This window comes from Populus nigra, chromosome 7 (assembly GCF_951802175.1).
Source record: "Populus nigra chromosome 7, ddPopNigr1.1, whole genome shotgun sequence".
NCBI classification, from domain to species: domain Eukaryota; kingdom Viridiplantae; phylum Streptophyta; class Magnoliopsida; order Malpighiales; family Salicaceae; genus Populus; species Populus nigra.
The window spans coordinates 22,053,465-22,077,954 of record NC_084858.1 but is presented as its reverse complement, the minus strand read 5'-3'; the positions used below and the strand labels follow the sequence as shown (position 1 = coordinate 22,077,954).

The following is a 24,490-nucleotide window of genomic DNA, read 5'->3' as shown; positions in this document are numbered from 1 at the left end:
CAAACGGTATTTTAGTAGTTGTTTAGGACTAAGATGAAATAACCGTGACAATCTCAGTACTGGATTGTAGCTCTTCATTTGTCGTGTCGAGCAGAGAAAAAGAGCAGCCTTTTTTTAACACTACAAAGAAAGATAGCCCGAAATCGAAAACGCTATTCGAAACAATGTGAAAGTGAAATCTCCAGATTTCACTTTCCATTGTTCTTTACTGTCCTCATCTTCATCTTCTTCTTGTGCTATATATTCCCATTTTTGGACCACACCTTTTGATTTGTATTTATTATTATAATAATTACTTCTTGAAGGCGGGGGTGGTAGCGTGCTAGCTACTTGTTCCTCAAAAGGAGAGGAATCATACTGTTCACTTCGTTAAGCGGAAAAAGTTTTCCAAACATTTGTTAATTCAATTGCTCAGCATTTTGTTTTTTGAAGATTGAGAGGTCAATATAGCATTGGAGATAAGGAAAGAAGCTGGTTAATAGTAAGCAAATTATTTGTTTTTGAGATCCTTTTCTTTACCTTTTGTGTCGATTTTTTTCCTGTTTTTTGATATGTTTTCTGGGTTCTGGTGTGTGCAATAGTTGTTGAATTGTGACCCAGATGGAAAAAGTTATTGAATTTGGAGATTAATTTGATGTTTGATGAGGACTGGTTTAATTTTGATTGATTTGCTTTGTAAGTATAAAAAGATGATCTTTTTGAGATTTTACTCGATAAGTTGTTATCCTTTGACGTTTAAGTGTGTTTTTCATTGAAAGGAGCCATTGGATGTTAAATATAGTGGTTGAATTTTTTATATGTTTTTTAAATTTGCTTGAGAAGTTGTTTATTTTTAATGTTTTTTGTTGAAGGTATAAATGGCAACGCTCGCAGATATAACGGTTTCCGGAGCTATAAATGTACTGAGTGCATTCATTTTCTTATTGGCGTTTGCAATTTTGAGGCTGCAACCTCTCAATGATAGAGTTTACTTTCCAAAATGGTATCTGAAGGGCGTAAGAGGCAGCCCCTCGCGCTCTGGGGCGCTTGTTCGTAGGGTTGTGAATTTAGACTTTAGGTCATATATCCGGTTTTTAAATTGGATGCCGGAAGCGCTGAAAATGCCGGAGCCTGAGCTTATTGATCATGCAGGATTGGATTATGCTGTTTACTTGCGCATTTACTTGATGGGGTAATCCCTTTTCCTTTTTTTTCTCGCTCTTTTTCTATGCTCATTTGTTGATGAAAGATTGTATGCTGTACTTGTGCGGTCTAGATGTTTCTGAAAATGTCTCTGTCATTTGTTATTATGTACTGAGCTCGATTTTGTTACCTACGCAGACTTAAGATTTTTGTACCTATAACATTCCTTGCTTTGGCTATCCTGGTGCCAGTCAACTACACCAATAATGCTCTAGAGGCAGTCAAGATGGTGGCCAACGTGACTGCTAGTGACATTGACAAGCTTTCAATTTCGAATATACCTCTTAAATCACAAAGGTAGGAATCCATCGTCCATTGCTAACTTCAGCTACCTTGTCATCTCCGAGTTTTGATGAATCTTGATATTTTCAGATATTTTTACCACAATTCTCTTACTATCTTAAATAGCATAATGACCATTGGATAACTAGACGCATAAATTATTCTGTATCTGTAGAATATTTATTAATTGCTAATTTATCAAAAACCAAGAGTAATTGTTTTCCACAAGGCAATCATGCATTGTCTTGTATTTCTGTGTTCACATATCCTACCATCTTCTACTTCCAGGAATATCTGCTCCTTTTCTTTTTCAGTGTGCCACTATATTTATATTAATTGCATTGCAGATTTTGGACGCATATAGTGATGGCTTATGCCTTTACTTTCTGGACATGCTATGTGTTGCGTAGGGAGTATGAGAAAGTTGCTTCGATGAGGTTGCAATTTCTTTCCTTGGAAAGACGTCGTCTAGATCAATTCACAGTAAGATGAACTATTTTCCTGATTGATTTTTTTTTTTTTGAATTTTTTCCGGAGAAGTCATTTTTGGAGGAGAAACAATGTGTTTTTGGGATCTGCACACTTCATGATTATAACCTTTAAGAGTTCCAAATGGTTTGGACTGAGTAGGTTGAAAAAAGACATACAACCTTTGCAAGAATGAAGTTCTGCGGAATATATGACTCATGCACTTTTAGATTCATTAAATTCATAGGTGGCATAGCTACCGAGATCAATGTAGTCAACTATGTCTCTCCTAGAACTTGGTTAGCTACCTCTCATTTTGTTCTCGGGTTCTTCCTATTCGTAGGTCATTTATGGCACGTAGGAAGGGCTCGTGCAGCTGCCGCTGGATTTGAAAAAGGAATTGATCGTGATTTTGAGCCTGTTTTTTCCATGACTCCTCTTAACTAGTTAAGAAAAGAGACCAATAGTTGAAGAAGGAATCCATTTGATTCTACTATACATATTGATCAGGTCAATCATGTCATACTTTGAGAGTCTGCCTTTTTCCTTCAACCTTGAGCTTGTTCCTTAATTTCCATTTGAAGAAATACATGCCATTTATTTTTTATGAAATCTTTTGAAACTGGCACGGGTTGTTAGACCTAAAAAATGGGCTGAATTTGTTTGCTAACAGCCAATTTCATCTTTGCTTAATGTTGTAGTGCAAATTCTAGCTACCCATCTTTCTCTATCCTTTTCCTATTCAAGAAACTTATCATGAGTTCACTCTTCCCAGGTCCTTGTTAGGAATGTACCTCCTGATCCAGATGAAACTGTCAGTGAGCTCTTGGAGCACTTTTTTCTAGTGAATCACCCAGATCATTACCTCACTCATCAGGTATGTTCCTGCTCAAACATAATTTATATTGTGATTAATCTTTGGTAGAAAGCTATGAATTTGATTGATGATATCATGAAATAGTTCACATCAGTTTTGTTGTGCAAAATATAGGAAACCATTTGTTCAAATGTGTATGGTAGGCATCATGTGGATCAATATGTGCTACTGGTACTTGATAAATTATATATCTTCAATGATTTTAGGTAACATATGAGACATTCACTTGAATGCATTTGATCATAGCTTTTCCATATGTGCAAATGCTTGCCAGCTTCCATAAGTAAACTGCTTCCCTCAGCAATTGCTTGTTCTTTTCATGTTCTTGTCCTAATTTTGTCTCTGGTGGTTTTGATGATTTATTGCAAACCTTAAAGCTTGATTGCGTCAAGTGCCAATTTTTATCCCAGAACTGACATTGAATTGAAAATGTATTATTTCAGGGTTTGTGTGTCTGATTTGGAATGTTGTAAACCTTATAGTTAATTGTTTTAAGTGCCACCGTTTCCTTGTTTCTATTTGTGGCTGTGTAACAGTGTCACATTCCCTGCTGGACATAGAGACTTCATTCTTTCTAGATAGCAATTTAACAGAGAATTGCACCAATTAACTACCCTGCATTTATTGTCTTTGGACTCTGAAAAATGATAAAAAAGAAGTGCTAGGATTTTTTATTTGTTGAACTACGAATGTGCACCTCCGCGTGTTTTTTATGAGGATGTTGTATTGCTGAGGTGATTTGTGGAAAATGTTGTTGCTCATGAAGAACACAATTTTCTTGACTAGGTGAGCGTTGCAGCTCTTTTTAGCCTTTCTTTATTTGAATTAAATAGCAAGGGATAGGGAAAAGGTTTGGTGGGTTGAGGAGGCAACATGTGTACCACACATGATCTATTGAGTGGCTTTAAATGTACCTTTTACTTGTTGGAGTATTCATTAAACCCTCACACTTTCATATGCACCTGAAATTCTAGGATAGTTTGTACTTCAATTTGTAAATTTTTGTCTTATAAAAATTTTAATGCAGGTGGTGTGTAATGCCAACAAACTGGCCAGCTTGGTCAAGAAGAAGAAAAAAAAGCAGAACTGGCTTGACTACTACCAACTCAAGTACTCCAGGAATCAATCGCAGAGGCCTCAGATGAAGGTAGTTCTCAAAATGCAATCTGATATATCTTAAGAAGTTACTGCCTCTTGTCCAAATCTACTGCCTATTACTTTTGCCTAAACCGAATTTTTGTTTTGACTTCAACTCTTATGGTTCTTGGATGTTTCAGACTGGTTTCCTTGGGCATTTTGGGGGAAAAGTGGATGCAATCGATCATCACATATCAGAGATTGGGGAACTGTCAAAAGAAGTAAGCCTCTAGCACCAATTTCTTGTCTAAATTCCCTGATCTTTCAAAAATTTTGAACCTTTTGTTTTATTATCTTTTTTAAGCATATAAATCTTTAACCTCTTGTTCAAAAGTCCATGAAGTTTATTAGTTGGTTTTAGGCTCACTCAAATGAGTTAGAGATGCTGCATATTCTCACCAATTACTATTTGCATTACCACTCTAATTTGGGTCCTGGATCGTTTTGTTATTATTCAGATAGAAGAAGAGAGGACAAGGGTTTTAAAGGATCCAAAGTCTATCATGCCAGCAGCATTTGTTTCATTCAAGACTCGATGGGGTGCAGCTGTCTGTGCACAAACTCAACAATCAAGAAATCCGACTTTGTGGTTAACAGAGTGGGCTCCGGAGCCACGCGATGTATATTGGCAAAACTTAGCCATTCCGTACATGTCACTCAAAGTTAGGAGGCTGATAATTGGAGTTGCATTCCTTTTACTTACCTTCTTTTTCATAATACCTATTGCATCTGTACAAGCTCTAGCAAGTATCGAGGGAATAGAGAAAAGAGCCCCTTTTCTGAAGTCTGTTATTGAAATGTACGTTTCTTCCATTACAGTGCCTTCTGACTTTGTTGCAAGTTTTCTTTGTTAGAAATTTCTAATTGTTTCTTTATTTATTATGCAGAAAATTTATCAAATCTGTTATCCAAGGTTTTCTTCCTGGCATTGTGTTGAAGCTCTTCCTTATCTTCCTGCCAACAATATTGATGATCATGTCTAAATTTGAAGGCTTCATATCTCTATCATCTTTGGAAAGGAGATCAGCAACGAGAAATTATATTTTCCTCATTATCAATGTATTCCTTGGGAGCATACTCACTGGAGCTGCATTTGAACAGCTAAATTCTTTTATTAAGCAGTCTGCTAACGAGTATGTTACTCTCACATATTGATTAAATATTCGTGTCTTCATTATTTAATTACTCCATTAGGGTGTATGCATAATTAAGTGTGAAGGTGTGTTCATGGCATGTGCTTTCAAAGGACTTCCGATAACATATATTTTATTAACCGTAATTTTTTTTAATCCTCCCACCAATGATTTATTTTTATCTCACTTTTCATTAATCTAGAATCCCATTATACTTGACTGATTTGATAGATATTCCCATATCCATGATTTCTTCCCTTTTCCTGATATGAAGCTCATAGGGTCTACATGAATATGTTTTCATTTTATCATCTACATCTTTCAATAAATGTTTTATTTTTTTCTTCTTTTCTCATTTCTTCATTTATGTATGTTGCAGAATTCCTAAAACAATTGGTGTGGCTGTTCCAATGAAAGCTACTTTCTTCATAACCTATATAATGGTTGATGGATGGGCTGGGATTGCTGGGGAAGTTTTAATGTTGAAACCACTGATATTCTACCACTTGAAAAATTTCCTTTTGGTGAAGACTGAAAAAGACAGGGAAGAGGCAATGGATCCTGGAAGTCTTGGTTTTCACACCGGCGAACCCCGTATACAATTATATTTTCTGCTAGGGCTTGTATATGCAACAGTGACACCAGTTCTCCTTCCATTCATAGTTATTTTCTTCGCCTTCGCCTATTTAGTGTTCCGTCATCAGGTAACAAGTTGATACTTTTGGATATGTGATGTTCAATCCAAGAACAATTCAATTGCATATGGTTTAATGCCTTGTGCCAACTAAATGTTCAAAACCCTACAACTTAATCCAACTTAGAAGATTTACTGGACCAAGGTTCAGTACAATTGGATACAATATATTCATCTTTTCCCTATCTTTTCCCTATTCAGATCATAAATGTTTACAACCACGAGTATGAAAGTGGTGCAGCATTCTGGCCTGATGTCCATGGGCGTATTATTACTGGGCTAGTAATTTCACAGCTGGCTCTGATGGGATTACTGAGTACAAAAGAAGCTGCACAGTCAACACCATTTCTCATTGCTCTCCCTGTCCTCACTATATGGTTTCATAGGTTCTGCAATGGACGCCACAAATCTGCATTTGTCAAATATCCATTACAGGTGTGTTGGTGTCTGCATACTGTGGAGTTGATGCTTTTTGTTTGCTTTGAATTTTCTGTACTCCCTTGTTTGCTCTCAATTGATTTGCCCGCATAATACTGATAATTTCTTATATGAAATTATGAATTTATTTTAGTATATCATCTGCATATATGTCAATATAGAGTTGCTGAAAATGTTCGTTACAAACTCAGGTTATGTTCTATGTATGACCAATTCTGGCATTTGATACTATCAAGAAGTTTAGTTTAATTAACTCGATGCCTTTCAAGTTACTTGATTGATTGATGTGCTAATGAATAGTTTGTTTAGATTGTAGCAAAATGACTCAAAAGCTGCACCTGCAAACTACTAATCTTGTCTTGAACCATGGTTTTCAGGAAGCAATGATGAAAGATACCCTGGAACGAGCTAGGGATCCAAACTTTAATCTGAAAGCTTGCCTTCATAGTGCATATGTTCATCCAATTTTCAAAGGTGATGATGATGATGAAGACGACCTGAGCGTAGAGATGGAAACTGAGAGTGTCTTAGTGCCTACAAAACGCCAATCGCAAAGAAATACACCAGTACCAAGCAAAATCAGCGGGGGATACTCACCATCTTTGCTGGAGGCAGTTAAAAATGGAGAGCTTTGAAATGGAGATCGTTAAATATGACGTGCTTGAATACACCTCGCTGTACATTTGACACAATCCATTGCCAGGAGACGGTGATCTGTTGTAAATTAAAGGAGTCACAAAGAGCAAAGTTTTTTCATAGAGGGAAAAGGAAGAAGGGCCTGGTGAAATTCTGACACGAAATCGTGTTCTGGATTTTATAGCAACGAATGGTCCTTCAAACTTCAAAGACAAATATAGATGAATGATAGCATGGTAAAAAGTGGATAAGGTGTGGATTTCTAAATTTTGATTTGTACAACTATACATGTTAATCGCCATATTCAATGAAAAGATTATCGGGGAGACTTTGGTTCCCCCTTGTCTCCACTCATAGCTTGGGCCATTCCATACTTGGTTTCATTGCCCTGTGATATGGTACAAGTGTCACCCTACTACATGGGCCATGGCACTCGTTCATAAGCATACGGGCTCCCTACACAAGGGCAATCTCCTTTCTACTTCCTACACTCTTCAAACATGCTGGGGCAAGTCATTTTTCCACCTAAGACGTATCCCGATTCTCAAATGGACAATAACTGTAAAAAGGTCAAATTGTCTCCTACTTCAGCCCCAAGTCACCACCGGACTTTAGCGTGGAGGGTTTTCTCAGGTTTCTACCTATTATTTATTGTTTGATGATATTTCAAAAAATTCAATAGTTTAAGAATAATATTTATGGGGACTTTAGCGTGGAGGGTTTTCCCAGGTTTCTACCTATTATTTATTGTTTTTGATGATGTTTTAAAAAATTCAATAATATAAAAATAATATTTATATATTGGATAATTAATTAATTACTTGGTTATAATAATCTACTCCACTTTCTTTAGCCAAAATTACCAAAATAGGTGTAGCTTGTCAAAATAGGTGTAGCTCAATGTGAAAATCTAAGTACCTATAAAAGGTTTCTATGATAGATCATGGGACTTTTAGATATTTAAGTAAGTATATTTGAAAAGAGAGACAGCGCAATTATATTTTAAAGAGAAATATTCTGAAAATATATATAAATTAAAGAATAAAGATTATAAACTCTTTATCTGGATGGTTCAGGTGGTGTTTATAGCCCTTGAACCTTATTCGTTTGCTGGAGTTGAAGGGTTAGAGAGTCATTCCACCCTTACAAATTAATTTTGTATTGTGAGTTGTATTTCACTCAATTTACCCAAGATACCACATCCACACACCTGTCTTCTACTGAATTTATTAAGCTAAAAGATGGAGACGTGGTAGGCTATAAGAGACTTTTATATACCTATCAATGTAGGTGGAGTAGGATCCAAGCAAAAACGACTTGGGGAGACAAGCACAGGGTGTGGCGTGGGGAGACAAACGCCAAACGAGAATAGCCAGACGCGAAGCCTGGGCTCAGTAAAAAAATCCAAGGCTAAATGTTGGGCCTAAGCTATAAGTCCAAACCCAAACAATGCCTTAGATTCGGTCTGGTAGAGTGCCGAGCCCATAGAGGGTTAAGCCCAGTAGGGCATAGAGCCTACAGAGGGTTGGGTTTGAGAGGGGTGTCAAGTCCAAAAAGGTTGGGGCTAGTAGGTTGGCATGTCCATGGTGGGCGGGCTTGGTTAAGGTGTCAACCCCACGAGGGTTGGGCCTGGTAGGGTGGCAGATCCATAGTTTAGGCCTGCCTGGTATGATGTCATGCCCATGTTGTTTGAGTTTGAGACCTATAAGGGTTTGGCCTTATAGGGTGCCAGATTTATGGTGTTTGGGGTTGATAAGGTGCTAGTTCTATGAGGGTTGGGTTTGTTAGGGTGCCAGACCCAATGTGATATTCCTGATAAATCTAGGTTTATTAGTAGCCCTTAAGTTTTTGCAATATAAAATACACAAAGATTTAATTACCCGATATCTTGGACAAGATATTGATCTTTTTTCTCATATGATAAGAGGGGTGGAAACCCTAGGGTAATGTACTGAAGAACTTGTATGTACGAGCATGTATCATGTTTGAAAGAAATTTTAAGTGCATAAAGGAGATCAATAGAGGAACTCATACTTGAAATTTTTTCTAAAAGGTCGAGGGGAGTGAACCCATGACAATGTCCATACTTGGAAAAAATAATTTAAAAGACAGAGGCAACAGACCCATGAAGGAGGAGTTTATACTTAGAAGAATTTATAAGGGGTGGAGGGGAGTGAACCCATGGTGACACCTATATTTAGCTAAGATGTAAAGATGACGGTCCCATTAAAAAGGAGCCTGTACTTAAATTTTTTTTAAGAGACTATAGGTTCCATACTTATATTTTAAAAAAATTTAAGAGGTCGAGGGGAACCTGTGGCAACACCTATACTTAGAAAAATTTCAAATAGGTAGAGGGGAACGAACTTATAGTGACGCCCATACTTAGAAAACTTTCTAAGGGATGGAGAGAAGTGAATCTATGACTATGCTCATACTTAGAAAAATTTTCTAAGAGGCAAGTGAGATGGACCAATGAAGAAGGATCCTATACTTAAAAAATTTCTAAAAGGCCGAGGGGATCAAACCTATGACGATGCTCATACTTAGAAAAAATTATAAGAGGCGGAGGGGACGAATCGATAGAGGAGAAGCCTATAATTAAAAAATTTCTAAAGGGTGGAAGGGAGCAAACTTTTAACGAGGCCTATACTTAAAAAAAATTCTTAGAAGTGGAGGGGATGAACCCATGAAGGAGGAGCCTAAACTTAGAAAATTTCTAAGAGGTTATGAGTTTCATGCCTATACTTAGAAATATTTTTAAGAGGCTGAGAGGAATAAACCTATGGTGATGCCCATACTTATAAAAAATTCTAAGAGACGGAGGGGATGAACCTATGTAGGAGTAGCCTATACTTAGAAAAATTTCTAAGGGATGAAAGGAAACTAACTTATGACGATGCATATACTTAAAAATATTTCTAAGAAGCAGAGGAGATAAACCTATGAAGAAAGAGCCTAAACTTAGAAAATTTCTAAAAGGCTATGAGTTTCATGCTAATACTTAAAAAAACTTATAAAAGACGGAGGGAACAGACCCATGAAGAAAAAGCTTATACTTAGAGAATTTTTAAGAGGCTATGAGTTCCATGCCTATACTTAAAAAAATTTCTAAGAGGTTAAAGGAAACTTATGGCTACGCCTATACTTAGAAATTTTTTAAGAGGCAGAGGAGAATGAACTCATAACGATGTCTATCCTTAAAAAAGTTTCTAAGGGGAAGAGAGAACGGATACATGGTAGAGGAGCCTATTTTTTAAAAATTTCCAAACTGTTATGAGTTCCTTGCCCATACTTAGAAGAATTTCTAAAAGGACGAGGGAAACTCATTGCTACATCCATACCTAGAAAATTTTCTAAAATGTAGGGGGAATAAACCTATGGAGACACCTATACTTAGAAAAATTTATAAGGATTGAAGAGGACATACCCATGAAGAAGGAGTTTATACTTCAAAAAAAATTCTAAGATGTAGAGGTGACGAACTAATGGAGAAGGAGCCTATACTTAGAAAATTTCTAAAAGGCTGAGGCGAACCCACGACGACTCTTATACTTAGAAAAAATTATAAGAGGTGGAAGGGATGGACCTATAAAGGAGGAGCCTATAGTTAAAAAATTAATTATAAGAGACCGAAGGGAACCTATACTTAAAAAAATTTCTAAGAAATTGAGGGTTCCACATCCATGCCTAGAAAAATTACTAAGAAGCTAAGAGAAACTCATATTGGGTCATTTCCTATGATAGTATAAGGTTCGAATGCCCCGTTCTGATATGAGATCTTATTAGAGAATGGTAGGCCATAATGATTCGTAAGGCATTGAACCTCCCATTAGAGAATGGTTGCATGTGGGAGGTCTGATGGTCTCTATAGTGATGCGTGAGGCATGGTAGCCCTCCACTAGAAAGTGGTTGCATTTAAGTGTAAGAGGTATATTATCTCCCTAATGATAGTAGAAGATGTAGGAACTCCTCACTAAAAAGTGGCCAATGGAGTGTAGGAGGCCTAGTGGACTCCGTAGCGATGACATGAAGTGTAAGAGCCCTCTACTAGAAAGGTATCACATTAAAGAGTGGGGGGCCTGTGGTTGCCCTAGTAATGGCATGAGGTTCAGAAGCCCTTCATTATAGAGAGGTCATACCTGAAAGTGGAAGATCCAAGATTATCTTTGAAGATTATGTGAGGCTCGAAAGCCTTACAAGAGAGTTGTGTCAGTCCAAGATTGCACTGGAAATGAAAAAGATCCAAGATTAATCCTTAGAGATTTTATAAAGCCCAAGAGCCTTATTAGAAAGTCGTGATAGTCTAAGACTGCATTGAAGAGATGAGAGATCCAATATTAATCCTTGAAGATTTTGTGAGGTCTATGAGCCCTACTAGAGAGTCATGCCACTCCAAGACTACATTGGAAAATGAGAGGCCTATGATTGTCCTTAGAGATGGCTTGAGGTCTGAAAGCTTCATTGGAGAGTCGTGCCAGTCCAAGATCACACCGGAGAGTGGAAGGCTTGTAGCTGTTACTAAAAATAGTGTGAGGTTCAAAAACTCTACTAGAGAGTTGTGTCGGTCCGAGATTGTATTTGATAATGAGAGATCTTTGGTCATCCCTAGAGATAACATCAGACCAGAGAATCCCACTAAAAAGTCATGTTAGTCCGAGACTGCACTAGAGAGTCAGAGGCTCGTGGTTGTCTCTAGAGATAGCATGAGGCCCGTGAGCTCTATTAGAGAGTTGTGCCAATCTAAGATTGCACTGAAGATTTTCTATCGAGGATTGTGTATCCTAAAATGACCCGTTTGGAGTTTGGCGTGTAATGGTAGGATTAGTAATTGATGACCATTATGTAGTATCTATGGAGAGCTCATATAGAGTATTGGCTATATGCATGGGTATCGCAATGACTCGAGATTTCTGGAGAGACTTAACAAGTGTGGAGCTAAAATACTTGCCTGAAGGTTACTCTGCCTAGACTCCTCCGAGTAGTGCAATTACCTATTGGAGCTGGGAGTGGCTGGTGGCAATGGTGCTCGGGTCAAGCGTGTTATAACATGTGCCAAAACTTGTTGGGGTGACAAGGTTTGATTTTTCTCCCAGGTTACCAACACGACTTGAGTAAAGACTTGCACCTGGTTGATGAGTTGTTGAAGATATGGTTGGGTAAAAGTGCCCGTGATGGCGGTAATATGTAAATTTATCATGCATCTTGGCCCATATGTGTTTTGGTTATGTGTCATGGATGACCTAGAAATGTAAAAAACAAGTTTTAGAAAGAAACTGATGTTTTTTTTATCAGTTTTCCGCAAAACAATGCTAATTGATGATGTCTCAGAAAATCTAAATAGCTTAGGAGTAAGGCTTATGTGTTTGATGATTGGTTAATCACCTGGTCCTAGAAATCTACTCAACTCTTCAAATCTAGAATAACTAAAAAATGTGTAGCTTGATGTAGGAAGCAAAATACCTGCAAAAGGTCCCCTATGGTAGGTTATGAAACTCTTAGATACTTAAGTAAGTATCGTTGGAAAAAGAGAGAGTGCAATGATATTTTAAAAAGATTTGCTATGAAAATATGTATGTAATAGAGAATGAAGATTGTGACCCCTTACCTGAGTGGTTTAAGGGGTATTTATAGCCTGTGAACCTTATTCTTTTACTGGAATAAAGAGGTTAGAGAGCCATTCCATCCTTATAAATTAATTTTATATTGTGAGTTATGTTTATCCAACACCACAACCACACAATTATATTCCACTGAATTTATTCAGTTAAGAGATAGAGACGTGGTAAGCCATCAAAGATTTTTGTGCACCTAACAATGTAGGTGGAGTACGATCAAAGCTAAAATGCCTTTGGGAGATGGGCACAAAGCGAGGAGTCGAACAAGGAACATTAGACACATAGTCTGAGATCACTCAAAAATCCCAAAGGTTAGGTGTTAGGTCTAGGGCATCATTAAGTCCAAGTCCAAACAATATACTAGATTAGGTTTGGTTGAGGATCGAGCCCAAAAAGGATCATGTTATGGGGCCATAGAGAGTTGGGCCCTGTAAGACAAAGGGTTTATAAAGGGTTGGGCCCGATGGGCATCAGGTCTAGAAGGGTTGGGCTTGGTTAAGGTGCCATGTCTATAAAAATTAAGTTTAGTAAGGGTGTTAAGTTGAGGGTTAAGTATAGTAAATCACTAACCCAATATGACAATTCCTGATAAATCATGATCTACCAGTTTTATAGGTCATTTACAAATGTGTTTCATCATTCCATAGATACGTGTGTTCTCCTGCATCAAATTGATGTGTCAAGCGAACATAATAGAAATTTTTAATGTTAAATGACAAATTTATGGCCAATACACCTTTTTATCTCAGTTAGCATTCACGTCCCCTTTCTAGTTCGAACTTAGTTTCAAAGAATTTATAATCCTGGAAACTAAGAAAATAGCTTGATTTTAGCACATAAATGCAATCCAACACAACCTTGTGACAAAATGCAACAAGGAAAAACTTTCTTTTTGAAGAGTAGCCAAGAAACTTAATTGTTAGCTAAGTGTTACTTAGATGGGAAATCATCAACCTTCTGCAATTAAAGACTGATAAGAAATCTCTACCATAGTTCATGAATTGATCTTTACTCATCTCCAATTCTTTCACTAGAAGTCAAAAGGACAAACCGAAACTTCCACATACCAACCCGCTTTCCGTTTTTGGACCCTTGTAACAAAGTGCAGAAATGGAGAGGTAGAGAAGAATGAAACGGCTAAGGAAAGAAGAAGAGACTTTAAAATTTTGAATTACCGTTATCTGTGACCGTTGCAAGAATTGTAAAGCCACGTGTTGGCCATAGGTAGAGCGAGTTAGTTAATTTCTCTTTCTGCCACAATTAGCTATGCCAGGATTTTGAGAGGAATTCCTCATTGTATTAAGCATTTTTTGCCAAATGTTGAAATCTGATATTCATCATCTTCTCTCTTTATCGTCCAGCCTGCTCTCTCCTTCTCTTCTCTTTAATCCCTTCTCTGTCAATATCTTGTCAGCACCTTCAGCTTCATTGAATTTTCCATATTTGGCTTCCTGTTGACCTCACAAAGATTGATTCTTCACTGGAATCTCTCTTTGTAGGTTCTATCAATATCCATCTGCCACAAGTGGTCTCAATAAGAAAAGTATGGTTTCTTTTTTTGTGTTGTATGTATGCTTTTGGGTTCTAATATGTGAAATGTTTGTTAAATTTTGACCCCCAGATGGAAAAAGTTGTTGAATTTGGAGATTAGATTTTTTATTAGGATTGGTTTAAACTTGAATGTTTGTTTCGCAAATATAAGAACACAAAAAAAGATGATCTTTCTGGGATTTGTTCTTGAAAAAAGTTGTGAACTTGGATGTAAAAGAATGTTTGATGTTTCTGATGCGTTTTCATTGAAATGGTAACATGTTTCCAATTTTTTTTGTTTTCTTAGGATTCTTTGTTGAAGGTATAAATGGCAACGCTCGAAGATATAGGGGTTTCAGCAGCTATAAATCTACTAAGTGCATTAATTTTCCTATTTCTATTTGCAATTTTGAGGCTGCAACCTTTCAATGATAGGGTTTACTTTCCGAAATGGTATCTCAAGGGCTTAAGAAACAGTCCCTCGCGGTCAAGGGCATTGGTTAGTAGGTTTGTGAATTTAGACTGTAGATCATACATTCAGTTCTTAAATTGGATGCCTCAAGCACTGAAAATGCCAGAGCCTGAACTTATTGATCACGCAGGATTGGATTCTGCGGTTTACTTGCGCATTTACTTGATGGGGTAGTGATGTTGTTCTGGTCTATGCTAATGTTTTCCATTTGTTAATCTTTCTGTTTCTATGCTTCCTTGTTGACAGAAGAGTATGTGCTGTACTTATGCAGACTTAAGATTTTTGTCCCTATAACTATCCTTGCTTGGGTTGTCCTGGTACCAGTTAATTACACTAATGATGCTTTAGAGGCAGAGAAGATGGCGGCCAATGTGACTGCTAGTGACATCGACAAGCTTTCGATTTCAAATGTTCCACTTAAATCACAAAGGTGTGAAGCCATCTTTCATTGCCAATGTAACTGTCATTTGACTCGTTCATAGAACTCTCTTCTTTTGCTTCTGCAAGTAAACCACATAGCAAAAGTCATGCTAAGTCCTGCATTGCAGATTCTGGGCTCATATAGTGATGGCTTATGCCTTTACTTTCTGGACTTGCTATGTACTACTGAAGGAGTACGAGAAAGTTGCATCAATGAGGTTGCAATTTCTTTCCTCAGAAAGACGTCGTCCAGATCAATTCACAGTAAGATGGGAATGTTTCCCTTATTAATTTACTTGTTTTTTTTTAACCTTTTTTTTTTTTCCTAAATCTTGAGTCTGTTCCACTGTCTCCATTTAAGTAAATAAATGCCGTTTGTGAAATATTTTCAAGTTGGGGAGGGATTCTTGCCCCGAAAACGAAAAAACAATCGAGCAGGGATTGTTTGTGTCTCATCTTGCTTAATGTTCTAGTACAAATTCTAGTTTATCCTTTGAAGCTTGTATGATTGATTTGGTCTTCACAGGTCCTAGTTAGGAATGTACCTCCAGATCCAGATGAATCTGTTATTGAGCTTGTGGAGCACTTTTTTCTGGTGAATCATCCAGATCATTATCTCACTCAACAGGTATATTCCCGCTCAAAGCCTCAATTTGAATATATATATATATATATATATATATATATATATATATATATAGAGAGAGAGAGAGAGAGAGAGAGAGAACTACCATGAAGTTGATTGATTGAAAATTTTCACTTTGTTAATAGTTTTAGAATACAAAAATTCTAATGCAGGTGGTGTGCAATGCTAACAATCTAGCCAGCTTGGTGAAGAAGAATGAAGGTATGCAGAACTGGCTTGACTACTACCGCTTCAAGTATTCTAGAAATCGATCACAGAGGCCTCAGACGAAGGTACTTCTCAAAATGCAATCTGATATACCTGCTTCATGTTTAAATCCACCGAGGCACCGACTATTGCCTTTTCTGAAACCTGATTTTGGTTGTGACCTCAATTTTTACCCTGCTGTTTCAGACTGGCTTTCTTGGTCTCTGGGGGGCAAAAGTAGATGCAATTGATTATTACATATCAGAGATTGAGAAACTGTCGAAAGAAGTAAGTCCCTATCTTCAATTTCTTATCTAAATTACCTAATGATTCAGAACGTTCAAGCTGTTTAGTTGTTTTTCTGAGCATATAAATCCGGCTACCTACTGCAAAAATGCAAGTAAAAGAAGTTTACGAGTTGCTTAGGAGCTTCTCATTTCCCATTACTTTTTGCATCACCACTCTAATTTGGTGTCATGGATGGTTCTGCTATTATCCAGATAACAGAAGAAAGGGAAAAGGTTTTAAATGATCCGAATTGTATTATGCCTGCCGCATTCGTTTCGTTCAAGACTCGATGGGGTGCAGCAGTTTGTGCACAAACTCAACAATCAAGAAATCCAACTTTGTGGTTAACAGAGTGGGCTCCCGAGCCGCGCGATGTATATTGGCCAAACCTAGCCATTCCATATGTGTCGCTCTCAGTTAGAAGGCTGATAACTGGAGTTTCGTTCTTTTTTCTTGCCTTCTTTTTCATGATCCCTATTGCATTTGTTCAATCTCTAGCAAGTATTGAGGGAATTGAGAAAAGCCTTCCCTTTTTGAAGCCTGTTATTGAAGTGTGAGTTTTCTTTCATCACAATGCCTCATCACTTAGTTGCAAGATTCCCTCCTAGACATTACCGATTGTTGTTTCATACAGAGAATTTATCAAATCAGTTGTCCAAGGATTTCTACCTGGGATTGCGCTAAAGCTCTTTCTTATCTTACTGCCGACGCTATTGATGATGATGTCTAAATTTGAAGGCTTGACATCTCTATCATCTTTGGAAAGGAGATCAGCAATGAGATATTACATTTTCATCATTATCAATGTGTTCCTCGGAAGCATACTCACCGGGGCTGCATTCGAACAGCTAGATTCTTTTATCAAGCAGTCTGCCAGCGAGTACGTTTTTCTCACAGTTTCATGCAATTTCAGTGAAGAGCTTCACTTTTTTATGTGTTTCTTGCACGTTTCATCTGCGCAGAATTCCTAAAACAATTGGTGTAGCTATTCCGATGAAGGCAACTTTCTTCATAACCTATATAATGGTTGATGGATGGGCTGGAATAGCTGGAGAAGTTCTAATGTTGAAACCATTGATAATTTACCACTTGAAGAATTTCTTTTTGGTGAAGACTGAAAAAGATAGGAAAGAAGCGATGGATGCAGGCAGTCTTGGCTTCAACACCGGCGAACCCCGTATACAGCTATACTTTCTGCTGGGGCTTGTATACGCACCAGTCACACCTATTCTCCTTCCATTCATAGTTATGTTCTTCGGCTTCGCTTATGTGGTGTACCGTCATCAGGTAAAGATTCGATCCTTTTGGTTATACCACGTTCAATCTGCAGACTGCTCATGTTCATATTCTCTGCAGATCATAAATGTTTACAACCAAGAGTATGAAAGTGGCGCCGCATTCTGGCCTGCTGTCCATGGTCGTGTTATTACTGCATTAGTAATCGCACAGCTGCTTATGATGGGACTTTTGAGCACAAAGCAAGCTTCCAGCACAACGCCATTTCTCATTGCTCTTCCTGTCCTCACTATATGGTTCCATGTCTTCTGCAACGGCCGCTATAAATCTGCGTTTGTCAAATATCCATTACAGGTGTGTGACTGCTCCGATTTACCTGCACAATTCTCATCATTTCTTATATCAATCTGAAAGTATTTTATATGATATGTCAAGATAGAGTTCCTAACGTAGACGTCTATGTTCTTGACTAAACTCTTGACAGTTGATACTGTCAAGAATTTAGTTTTTCTGCCATGATGTTTGTCAATGGTCACTTGGGATGGCACAAAAAATCCACATGCATACCTACCCCAGCTAGTTCGAGGTTAAAGCTTTGCTGTTGTTGATGCTTGTCAAATGAATTTAATTCGTTGTTATTAAAGAGTCTTATATATAAAATCATTTTTAAGTTATGTTTCCTTGTGTTCTTGGACATGAAATAAATATATAAAAAATTAAAATTATATGTTTAGTTATAAGAGATATAAATATATAAAAATAAATATGTTTCTAAAATATTTTGAAGTAGTATGTAATTACTGTTTCGAGGTAGAAAAAATAAAAATAATAGAGATAAAATTAAAAGATTTTAAAAACATAAAAACTCATTCTAAAACTTTATTAGAAAAAGATTTATTTTATATATATTTGATGATATATATCTCTAGCAAAACACCTTTTGTTCTTTCTATTTATTATTTCGGAATAAGAAGAAAAAGGAGACATGTCTTTTTTTTCTCAATTATCTTTATTTTTTTTATTCCAAAAAAAGTAACAAAACAGTATTTTATAATTCACTAAAGGCTTGAGCTTCTAAACTAAAAATTTCTTTGATCATCTTAGAAGTTCTAATCTTACTGCTATCACTGCTCTATCCAGTAAAAAAAATGAACACACAGGTTTTCAAGTCCAAAAGTTTTCCCTTGTTAAAAGTTGATATATATAGAACCATTCTTCCTTTAAACTTTTGAATTCTGGTTTTCAGGAAGCAATGATGAAAGATAGCCTGGAACGAGCAAGTTCTCCAAACTTCAATTTCAGATCCTACCTCGAGAAAGCATACGTGCATCCAGTTTTCAAAGGAGATGGCAACGATGATGATTATGAACAGTATCTGAGTGAAAACCAGGAAGATGATGCTGAGAATGTGTTAATGCCTACAAGACGCCACTCTCGAAGAAATTCACCAGCAGTAAGCCGAGCAGCTTCACCTGCTTTATCCGAGGAAGTTCAAAGCGTAGAGCATCGAGTATGACACTTGCATGCCGATTAAATCTCATACTTGTTCTACAGTGGGCAAAGGAAGAAGGGCTGGCTGAAAAATTCTCACAGGAAATCAACAAGTTTTGGATTTTGTGGCAATGAATGGCACTTCAATCTTCAAACACAAATGTAGATTTATATACATATATAAAAGATCACATGAATTTATTTTTATTTATCATTCGGGTTTCAGGTCTCCTATTTCTTTTCCATTAAATGTTTGTTTTTCTATAATTTTTAATAATTATATATTTTTTAGTTTTTTCAATAATAAATGTCACATTAAAGATAACACCTTTATATTTATAAAAAATGTCATTAATAATTTAAAACTTGATGTATATTTGATATTGTGATCATTTTTGTATTTACAGTTTGAAAATACAAATTAAAAAAAAAAACTATAAATTGTAGGGCTTTCTTAATAAGTTTTAAAAAAGAAATTCAAGTGTGACCCGTATAAGAAAATTATGATAGGAGCAAAATGCAATTTCAATAACAATTCTCCACATGAACCCTTAATCAAAAAATTTAAAGTACAAATGAAACATTTAATTGAAAAGAAAAAAAGAAGATATATATATTCAAATTAAAAACAATAACAAAAGTAGGTTCTTAACTAAATTTAGATTTCTAGTGCTATCGTGGTGTGCTAATTAATTAAGGTAGTGTTTGATATTGTTTTAATGTTTGTTTTTTAAAATGTTTTTTAGTTTAAAAATATATTAAAATAATATTTATTTTATTTTTAAAAATTTATTTTTGATATCAATACACTAAAATAATCCAAAAACATAAAAAATATAAATTTAAAATAAAAAATTATTTTTTAAAAAATACAGTGTCACCATAACAAAAAAAATACTAAATATTTTTCAAACTGTGATTAAATAAAAACATAATTTCAACAACATTACACCACACAAATCCTTAATTGAAAAATTAAGTAACAAACAAAACATTTAACCGAAAAGAAAAATAAATAAATAATGAGGTATATATAGGGGTGAGCAAATTCGGTTCGGTTCGGTTTTTACCCAAAAAACTAACCAAAATCAAATTTTGAAAAACTTAAAAATTCAAACCGGACCCGAACCGGAACCGGTTCAAACCGACCGGTTTCGGTTCGGTTCAGTTCGGTTTTTTTATCAGAAAAACCGGAAAACCTGTATTATTGTTTTTTAGGCCTTTTTGGGCTTTTTCGGGCTTTTTCGGGCTTTTTAATGGGCTTTCTGATGGGTTTTCTGATGGGCTTGTAATTAATGTAAATATCATCTAATTTTGTTACAAAATTCTATAATATATTTAATATTTTTTTTCACTAAATATTCATTTATATTAAATTATTAGTGCTAATATTATGTTTAATATGTTGCACATCTTTCTAATATTTATATTTTGAAGTTTGGACTCCTCATGCATCAAAATTTAAATAATACACACCAAATTAAAATTAAAATTTAAATAACACACACCAAATTAAAATTAAAGTTACAAAGCATTGCCTTCAAAATGGGTTTAAAAAAACAACAAATAACATTGCCATAAAAAATAAAATACTTCATGCAAAAAATATAAATCTTCATTGTGCACATCATCTCAATCAAAAAGCATAACAAGATGACAAGAACATTGCACTTTGATTCCGTAATACCATTGACATCAAAACCTGAAAATCAAGATCTAAATTATAACATGATAAAATAAATTAGAATATGTAAAAATAAATAGTAGTATTTTACTATCAAAGTAACTTTTGAACTAATTATCATCCGTTACTAAATGTAACTTTCCACCAAATTCTACAAAATAAAAAAGTAGACATGTTAGATGATTGCAAACAATTTAATTAGTAAATAACAAAATAAAAGGTGCAAATTTCTAAAAAAAATTACCTGACTCAAGGTTTTCGTAGGTTTCAAGATCATTTATCAAGCTTCTAATATCAGTTGGAATTGATCCATGATGCAACCAATTTTGACAACAAATGAGTGCTTGAACAGTTGCTGGAGAGAGAGAACTTCGAAATTGATCAAGTACACGACCACCTGTGCTAAATGCTGATTCAGAAGCCACTGTGGATATAGGAATAGCCAGAACATGTTGTGCAACCTTTGAAAGTATCTTATATTTCAAAGCATTACTTTTCCACCAACCCAAAATATCTAACTTATCATCATTAGGATCCTCACAACCTTCAATCAAATACCTCTCAACCTCATTTTTATTTTCCACACTATCCACCTCCAACAAATGTCTTTTGAATCGAGCCAAAGTGTTAACATCTACCTCCACATCATCAATAGCATTAACATCCTGTTTATGCCTATTATTATCCACCACTTCATCAATTTTCAAATAAAACTCATACAAGCTCATCAAAGTATCTTTCACCTTATTTGTTAGCAATTGTGCTTTGTCATAATCATACAAATCACCAAAACAAAATTTCACATATTTCAACTTAAAACGTGGATCTAAGACATTAGCCACATATAATAAAAAATTCTGATTTCCTTCACAACCCCAATACTTCTCAAACTTTAACATCATCTTCATTGCCATTCCAATTAAAATACTATCTTTATTTTTACACAATTGCAACAAGTTTGTATGCATGTAAATCAATTCATTGAAGAAAGAATTTGATGTGACATGCAATGAGCCAGAAAATCTCAATGTAACCATATAAAAGATCTTTAAGAACTTAACCAAAGTTCTTGCATTTTCTCAATCCTCCAAACCAGGCGGCCCTATGTTTTTTCTATTCCCCTTTGAATCAACCTCCAAAAAGTAACTCATATACCTAAGTTCTTTTTCACCTAACCTCACAAACACCTTTTCAAACTTTTCAGCAGCTTCTAGCATAAGATAAGTTGAATTCCATCGAGTTGCAACATCTAAACACAATGATTTCTTACACTCTATATGCAACTTTTCAGCACACTTCTTAAATGCAAGATGCCTCGACGGTGAAGATCTCACAAACCTAATGGCATTTCGAATCTTAACAACTGAATCATTAATCTCTTTCAAGCCATCACACACAATGAGGTTTACAATGTGTGCACAACATCTAACATGCAAGTGCTCATTTGACAATATATTAGTTGACCAATCTTTCATCACATTCTTTAAATATGAAATGGTCACATTATTAGAGCTTGCATTGTCTAATGTAATAGTCAACAGTTTATCAATCCCCCACTCCAACAAACAATTCTCAATAACTTGGCCAATTGTCTCACCCATATGATTGGAAACTTTATAAAAATTAAGAATTCTTTTATGCAAATTCCAGTCATTATCAATCCAATGAGCTGTTAAACACATATAGTTAATATTTTGGATTGATGTCCATGTATCTGTTGTCAAGCACAATCGTTGACCCCTAAGAGCTGTCCTCAATCTATCCTTCTCTTCAACATAAAGTTTCAAACAATCTCTCATAATTGTAAAACAAGAAGGAATGTCAAATCTATGTTGCATAGTCCTAGCAAACAATTTAAATCCCCGACCCTCCACAAAATTAAAAGGCAACTCATCAATTATAACCATCTTTGCTAGTGCTTGTCTACATTCATCATAATTATAACCTATTGCCTTAAGACTTCCCACATTTTGTTCTCTCAATTCACCCTTCTCTATCTTAGGTTCTAATACCAAAACCTTTTGTTTCTTATCAATCACAAAAGGGAACTTCTTGCACACTTTTAAATGACTCCACATATTATTTGTGCCATTAACAATAGTATGACATGCATAATGTTTTCCACAATAATTACATTCAGCTCTAGGGGTTTTAGGATCAACATCAAGTTTTGTAAAGTGATCTCAAATTTGTGACTTCTTTTTATCATCAGCATTTCTTTTCCTAGATGTAAGGACTTGAGGTTGTTTACCTTTTGTATCTGTGGTGGATCCTGCATTGGTTGATTCTGCATTAGGTTTTGAAGCTGGAGAAGTAGTTGATGTTGGTGTAGTGCCCGTGGATGAAGCACTTTGAATTTGAGTAGTTTCCATCTGTTATTACATAATGAAAACATGTTAAAAACCAATAATTTATAATAGATTAACAATAATATGACATGCATAAGTTCAGCTGTAATTTTAAAGATTATTTTCACAAGTTAAGTTCTTTTATTTTGGTTGATATGTTGTAAAAAAAATTCTGCTGCTGAGTGCTGAGATTGTATTTTGTAATTTCAATAGACAATAATACAATACAATATATATATAAACATTATTCTCTTTTCATAAAATAAAAAAAATTCAGTTTTCAGAATTGATAAATTACAATCCACCGAACCCCCCCCTTTTTTTAACACAGATAATAAATATTTTTTTCTAATCTTTTACCAGTACTCCACCTCAGAGTATGAGTGGAATTCAATCTCTAATGTCTAGCTAAAACAGCACAAAGAGGTTTCTTCAGTAATGATCAAGTTTTACAACTACCAGTGCCAATTATTCCCGTTTCTTTCAGTGATGTGCTGTTAGCTTTAGCATTTGGAACAATCATAACATATTGTCTTTCTCATGACCAGTGCCATTTCTACCAGTGCCAATTATCTGCGTTTTGTATATTAAATTAACATGCAAGAGTTTGTATATTAAATTAACCCTCATTCCGATATTAATCTAGATTCCATTATTTTTTCATTGCTACTAATGACCTTAATAAAACAAGAATTCAACAAAGAAAAACACATTGTCTCTCTCAGGCCTATATCATTATCATCCATTCATTTCAAAAGCAGTGGCAAGGTAAGTGATATTATCACACTACAAACCAGAACCAGGGCATAAAACCAACACAGATAAACATAAAAAGAAAATCTCAAAACTAATTGACAGCTTCTGTAGAGCTTATTTGAGTTATTTTTGTTTTCATTATTTGCAGGTTATGTTTTATGAAGTCTTGAAAAATTTGACAGGTTATCTTAAAGACTTAAACATCATTTTTCTTGTGATGAAACTAAATTCGTTCACAGAACAGAATCACAGTAATAATAGCCATGAGGAGACACAGCACCAAGCAGGCAAGCATAAACACTGAACATAAAAAAAAACCAGTACTAAATACGGATGATTATACACTATCAATAATTAAATAGGAATTGCTAACAAATTAGTAAAGCAATTTTATAATCAATAATTTCAACAATTTTTTTTTCTAACAGTATCAACAATTTTTTTTTTCTAACAGTATCCAAATTAACTCGAATAATCTAAAAAACATACAAATAAATTCTGACATACATGAAGCAGCAAGTAGAATGCCTTCACTTCAACAGAATCAACACAGCAACTGTATCTTTATTATTTGACCTCTGCATTGAAAAAAAAAAAACAAATACAATAAATTAAATAGATGATAAACAAATAAATCTAGGCAAAATACGAGCAGCCATTAGTTAATTAATTAATTAATTAAAACAGAAAAAACAAAATTAAAACTCACTTCTATAAAACTGTTCGGTTTCGGAGTAGTGGAGACTGTGGAGTACCATGTGATCTTGCGTAGATGAAGAGGAACGTCGATCTGTTTATGAGAGGCTTGACTGGTTTCAAACGATGGAAACACAAACTGTTTTGGATCTGTGTAACCGTGTTTCTATTTTCTAAGTCTAAGGAGACTGGAGAGGGAGAGGCGGAGAGGCGAGAGGGGTGTGGATGCTCTGGTAAGGGGGCGGGTGCTCTGGTTAGGGTTAGCGGCGAGG

The 24,490-nt window shown here is 35.5% G+C and overlaps 3 protein-coding genes across 6 annotated transcripts; 2 read left to right on the top strand and 1 right to left on the bottom strand.

Annotated features, from left to right (window-relative positions):
- The first annotated feature begins 57 nt into the window (after positions 1 to 57).
- LOC133699662 (calcium permeable stress-gated cation channel 1-like) lies at positions 58 to 7,197 on the top strand. Of its 4 annotated transcripts, none has more exons than XM_062123011.1 (12): positions 58 to 481; positions 852 to 1,171; positions 1,321 to 1,479; positions 1,875 to 1,947; positions 2,708 to 2,809; positions 3,837 to 3,956; positions 4,087 to 4,167; positions 4,405 to 4,745; positions 4,834 to 5,079; positions 5,459 to 5,783; positions 5,975 to 6,208; positions 6,589 to 7,197. In XM_062123011.1, exons 2-12 carry the CDS (start codon positions 858 to 860, stop codon positions 6,844 to 6,846), a joined length of 2,253 nt encoding a protein of 750 aa, XP_061978995.1. In that variant the 5' UTR covers positions 58 to 481; positions 852 to 857; the 3' UTR covers positions 6,847 to 7,197. The 4 variants fall into 4 exon arrangements, with proteins under 4 accessions (XP_061978995.1, XP_061978994.1, XP_061978997.1 ...); XM_062123010.1 differs by having other exon boundaries at positions 59 to 481; positions 1,812 to 1,947; XM_062123013.1 differs by lacking the exon at positions 58 to 481 and having other exon boundaries at positions 1,031 to 1,171; positions 1,374 to 1,479.
- Positions 7,198 to 13,586: 6,389 nt separating this feature from the next.
- Positions 13,587 to 18,945, top strand: LOC133699156 (calcium permeable stress-gated cation channel 1-like). The gene is made up of 12 exons (XM_062122309.1): positions 13,587 to 14,008; positions 14,303 to 14,637; positions 14,739 to 14,897; positions 15,016 to 15,151; positions 15,414 to 15,515; positions 15,686 to 15,805; positions 15,927 to 16,007; positions 16,220 to 16,560; positions 16,642 to 16,887; positions 16,970 to 17,294; positions 17,364 to 17,597; positions 18,490 to 18,945. Exons 2-12 carry the CDS (start codon positions 14,324 to 14,326, stop codon positions 18,757 to 18,759), a joined length of 2,328 nt encoding a protein of 775 aa, XP_061978293.1. The 5' UTR covers positions 13,587 to 14,008; positions 14,303 to 14,323; the 3' UTR covers positions 18,760 to 18,945.
- A 1,583-nt stretch (positions 18,946 to 20,528) lies between these two features.
- LOC133700179 (zinc finger BED domain-containing protein RICESLEEPER 1-like) lies at positions 20,529 to 22,071 on the bottom strand. Its single transcript, XM_062123724.1, has 2 exons — positions 20,663 to 22,071; positions 20,529 to 20,569 (listed from the first exon to the last, which is right to left on the bottom strand). The coding sequence occupies exons 1-2, from the start codon at positions 21,453 to 21,455 to the stop codon at positions 20,529 to 20,531; spliced, it is 834 nt and encodes a 277-aa protein (XP_061979708.1). The 5' UTR covers positions 21,456 to 22,071.
- Positions 22,072 to 24,490: the final 2,419 nt, after the last annotated feature.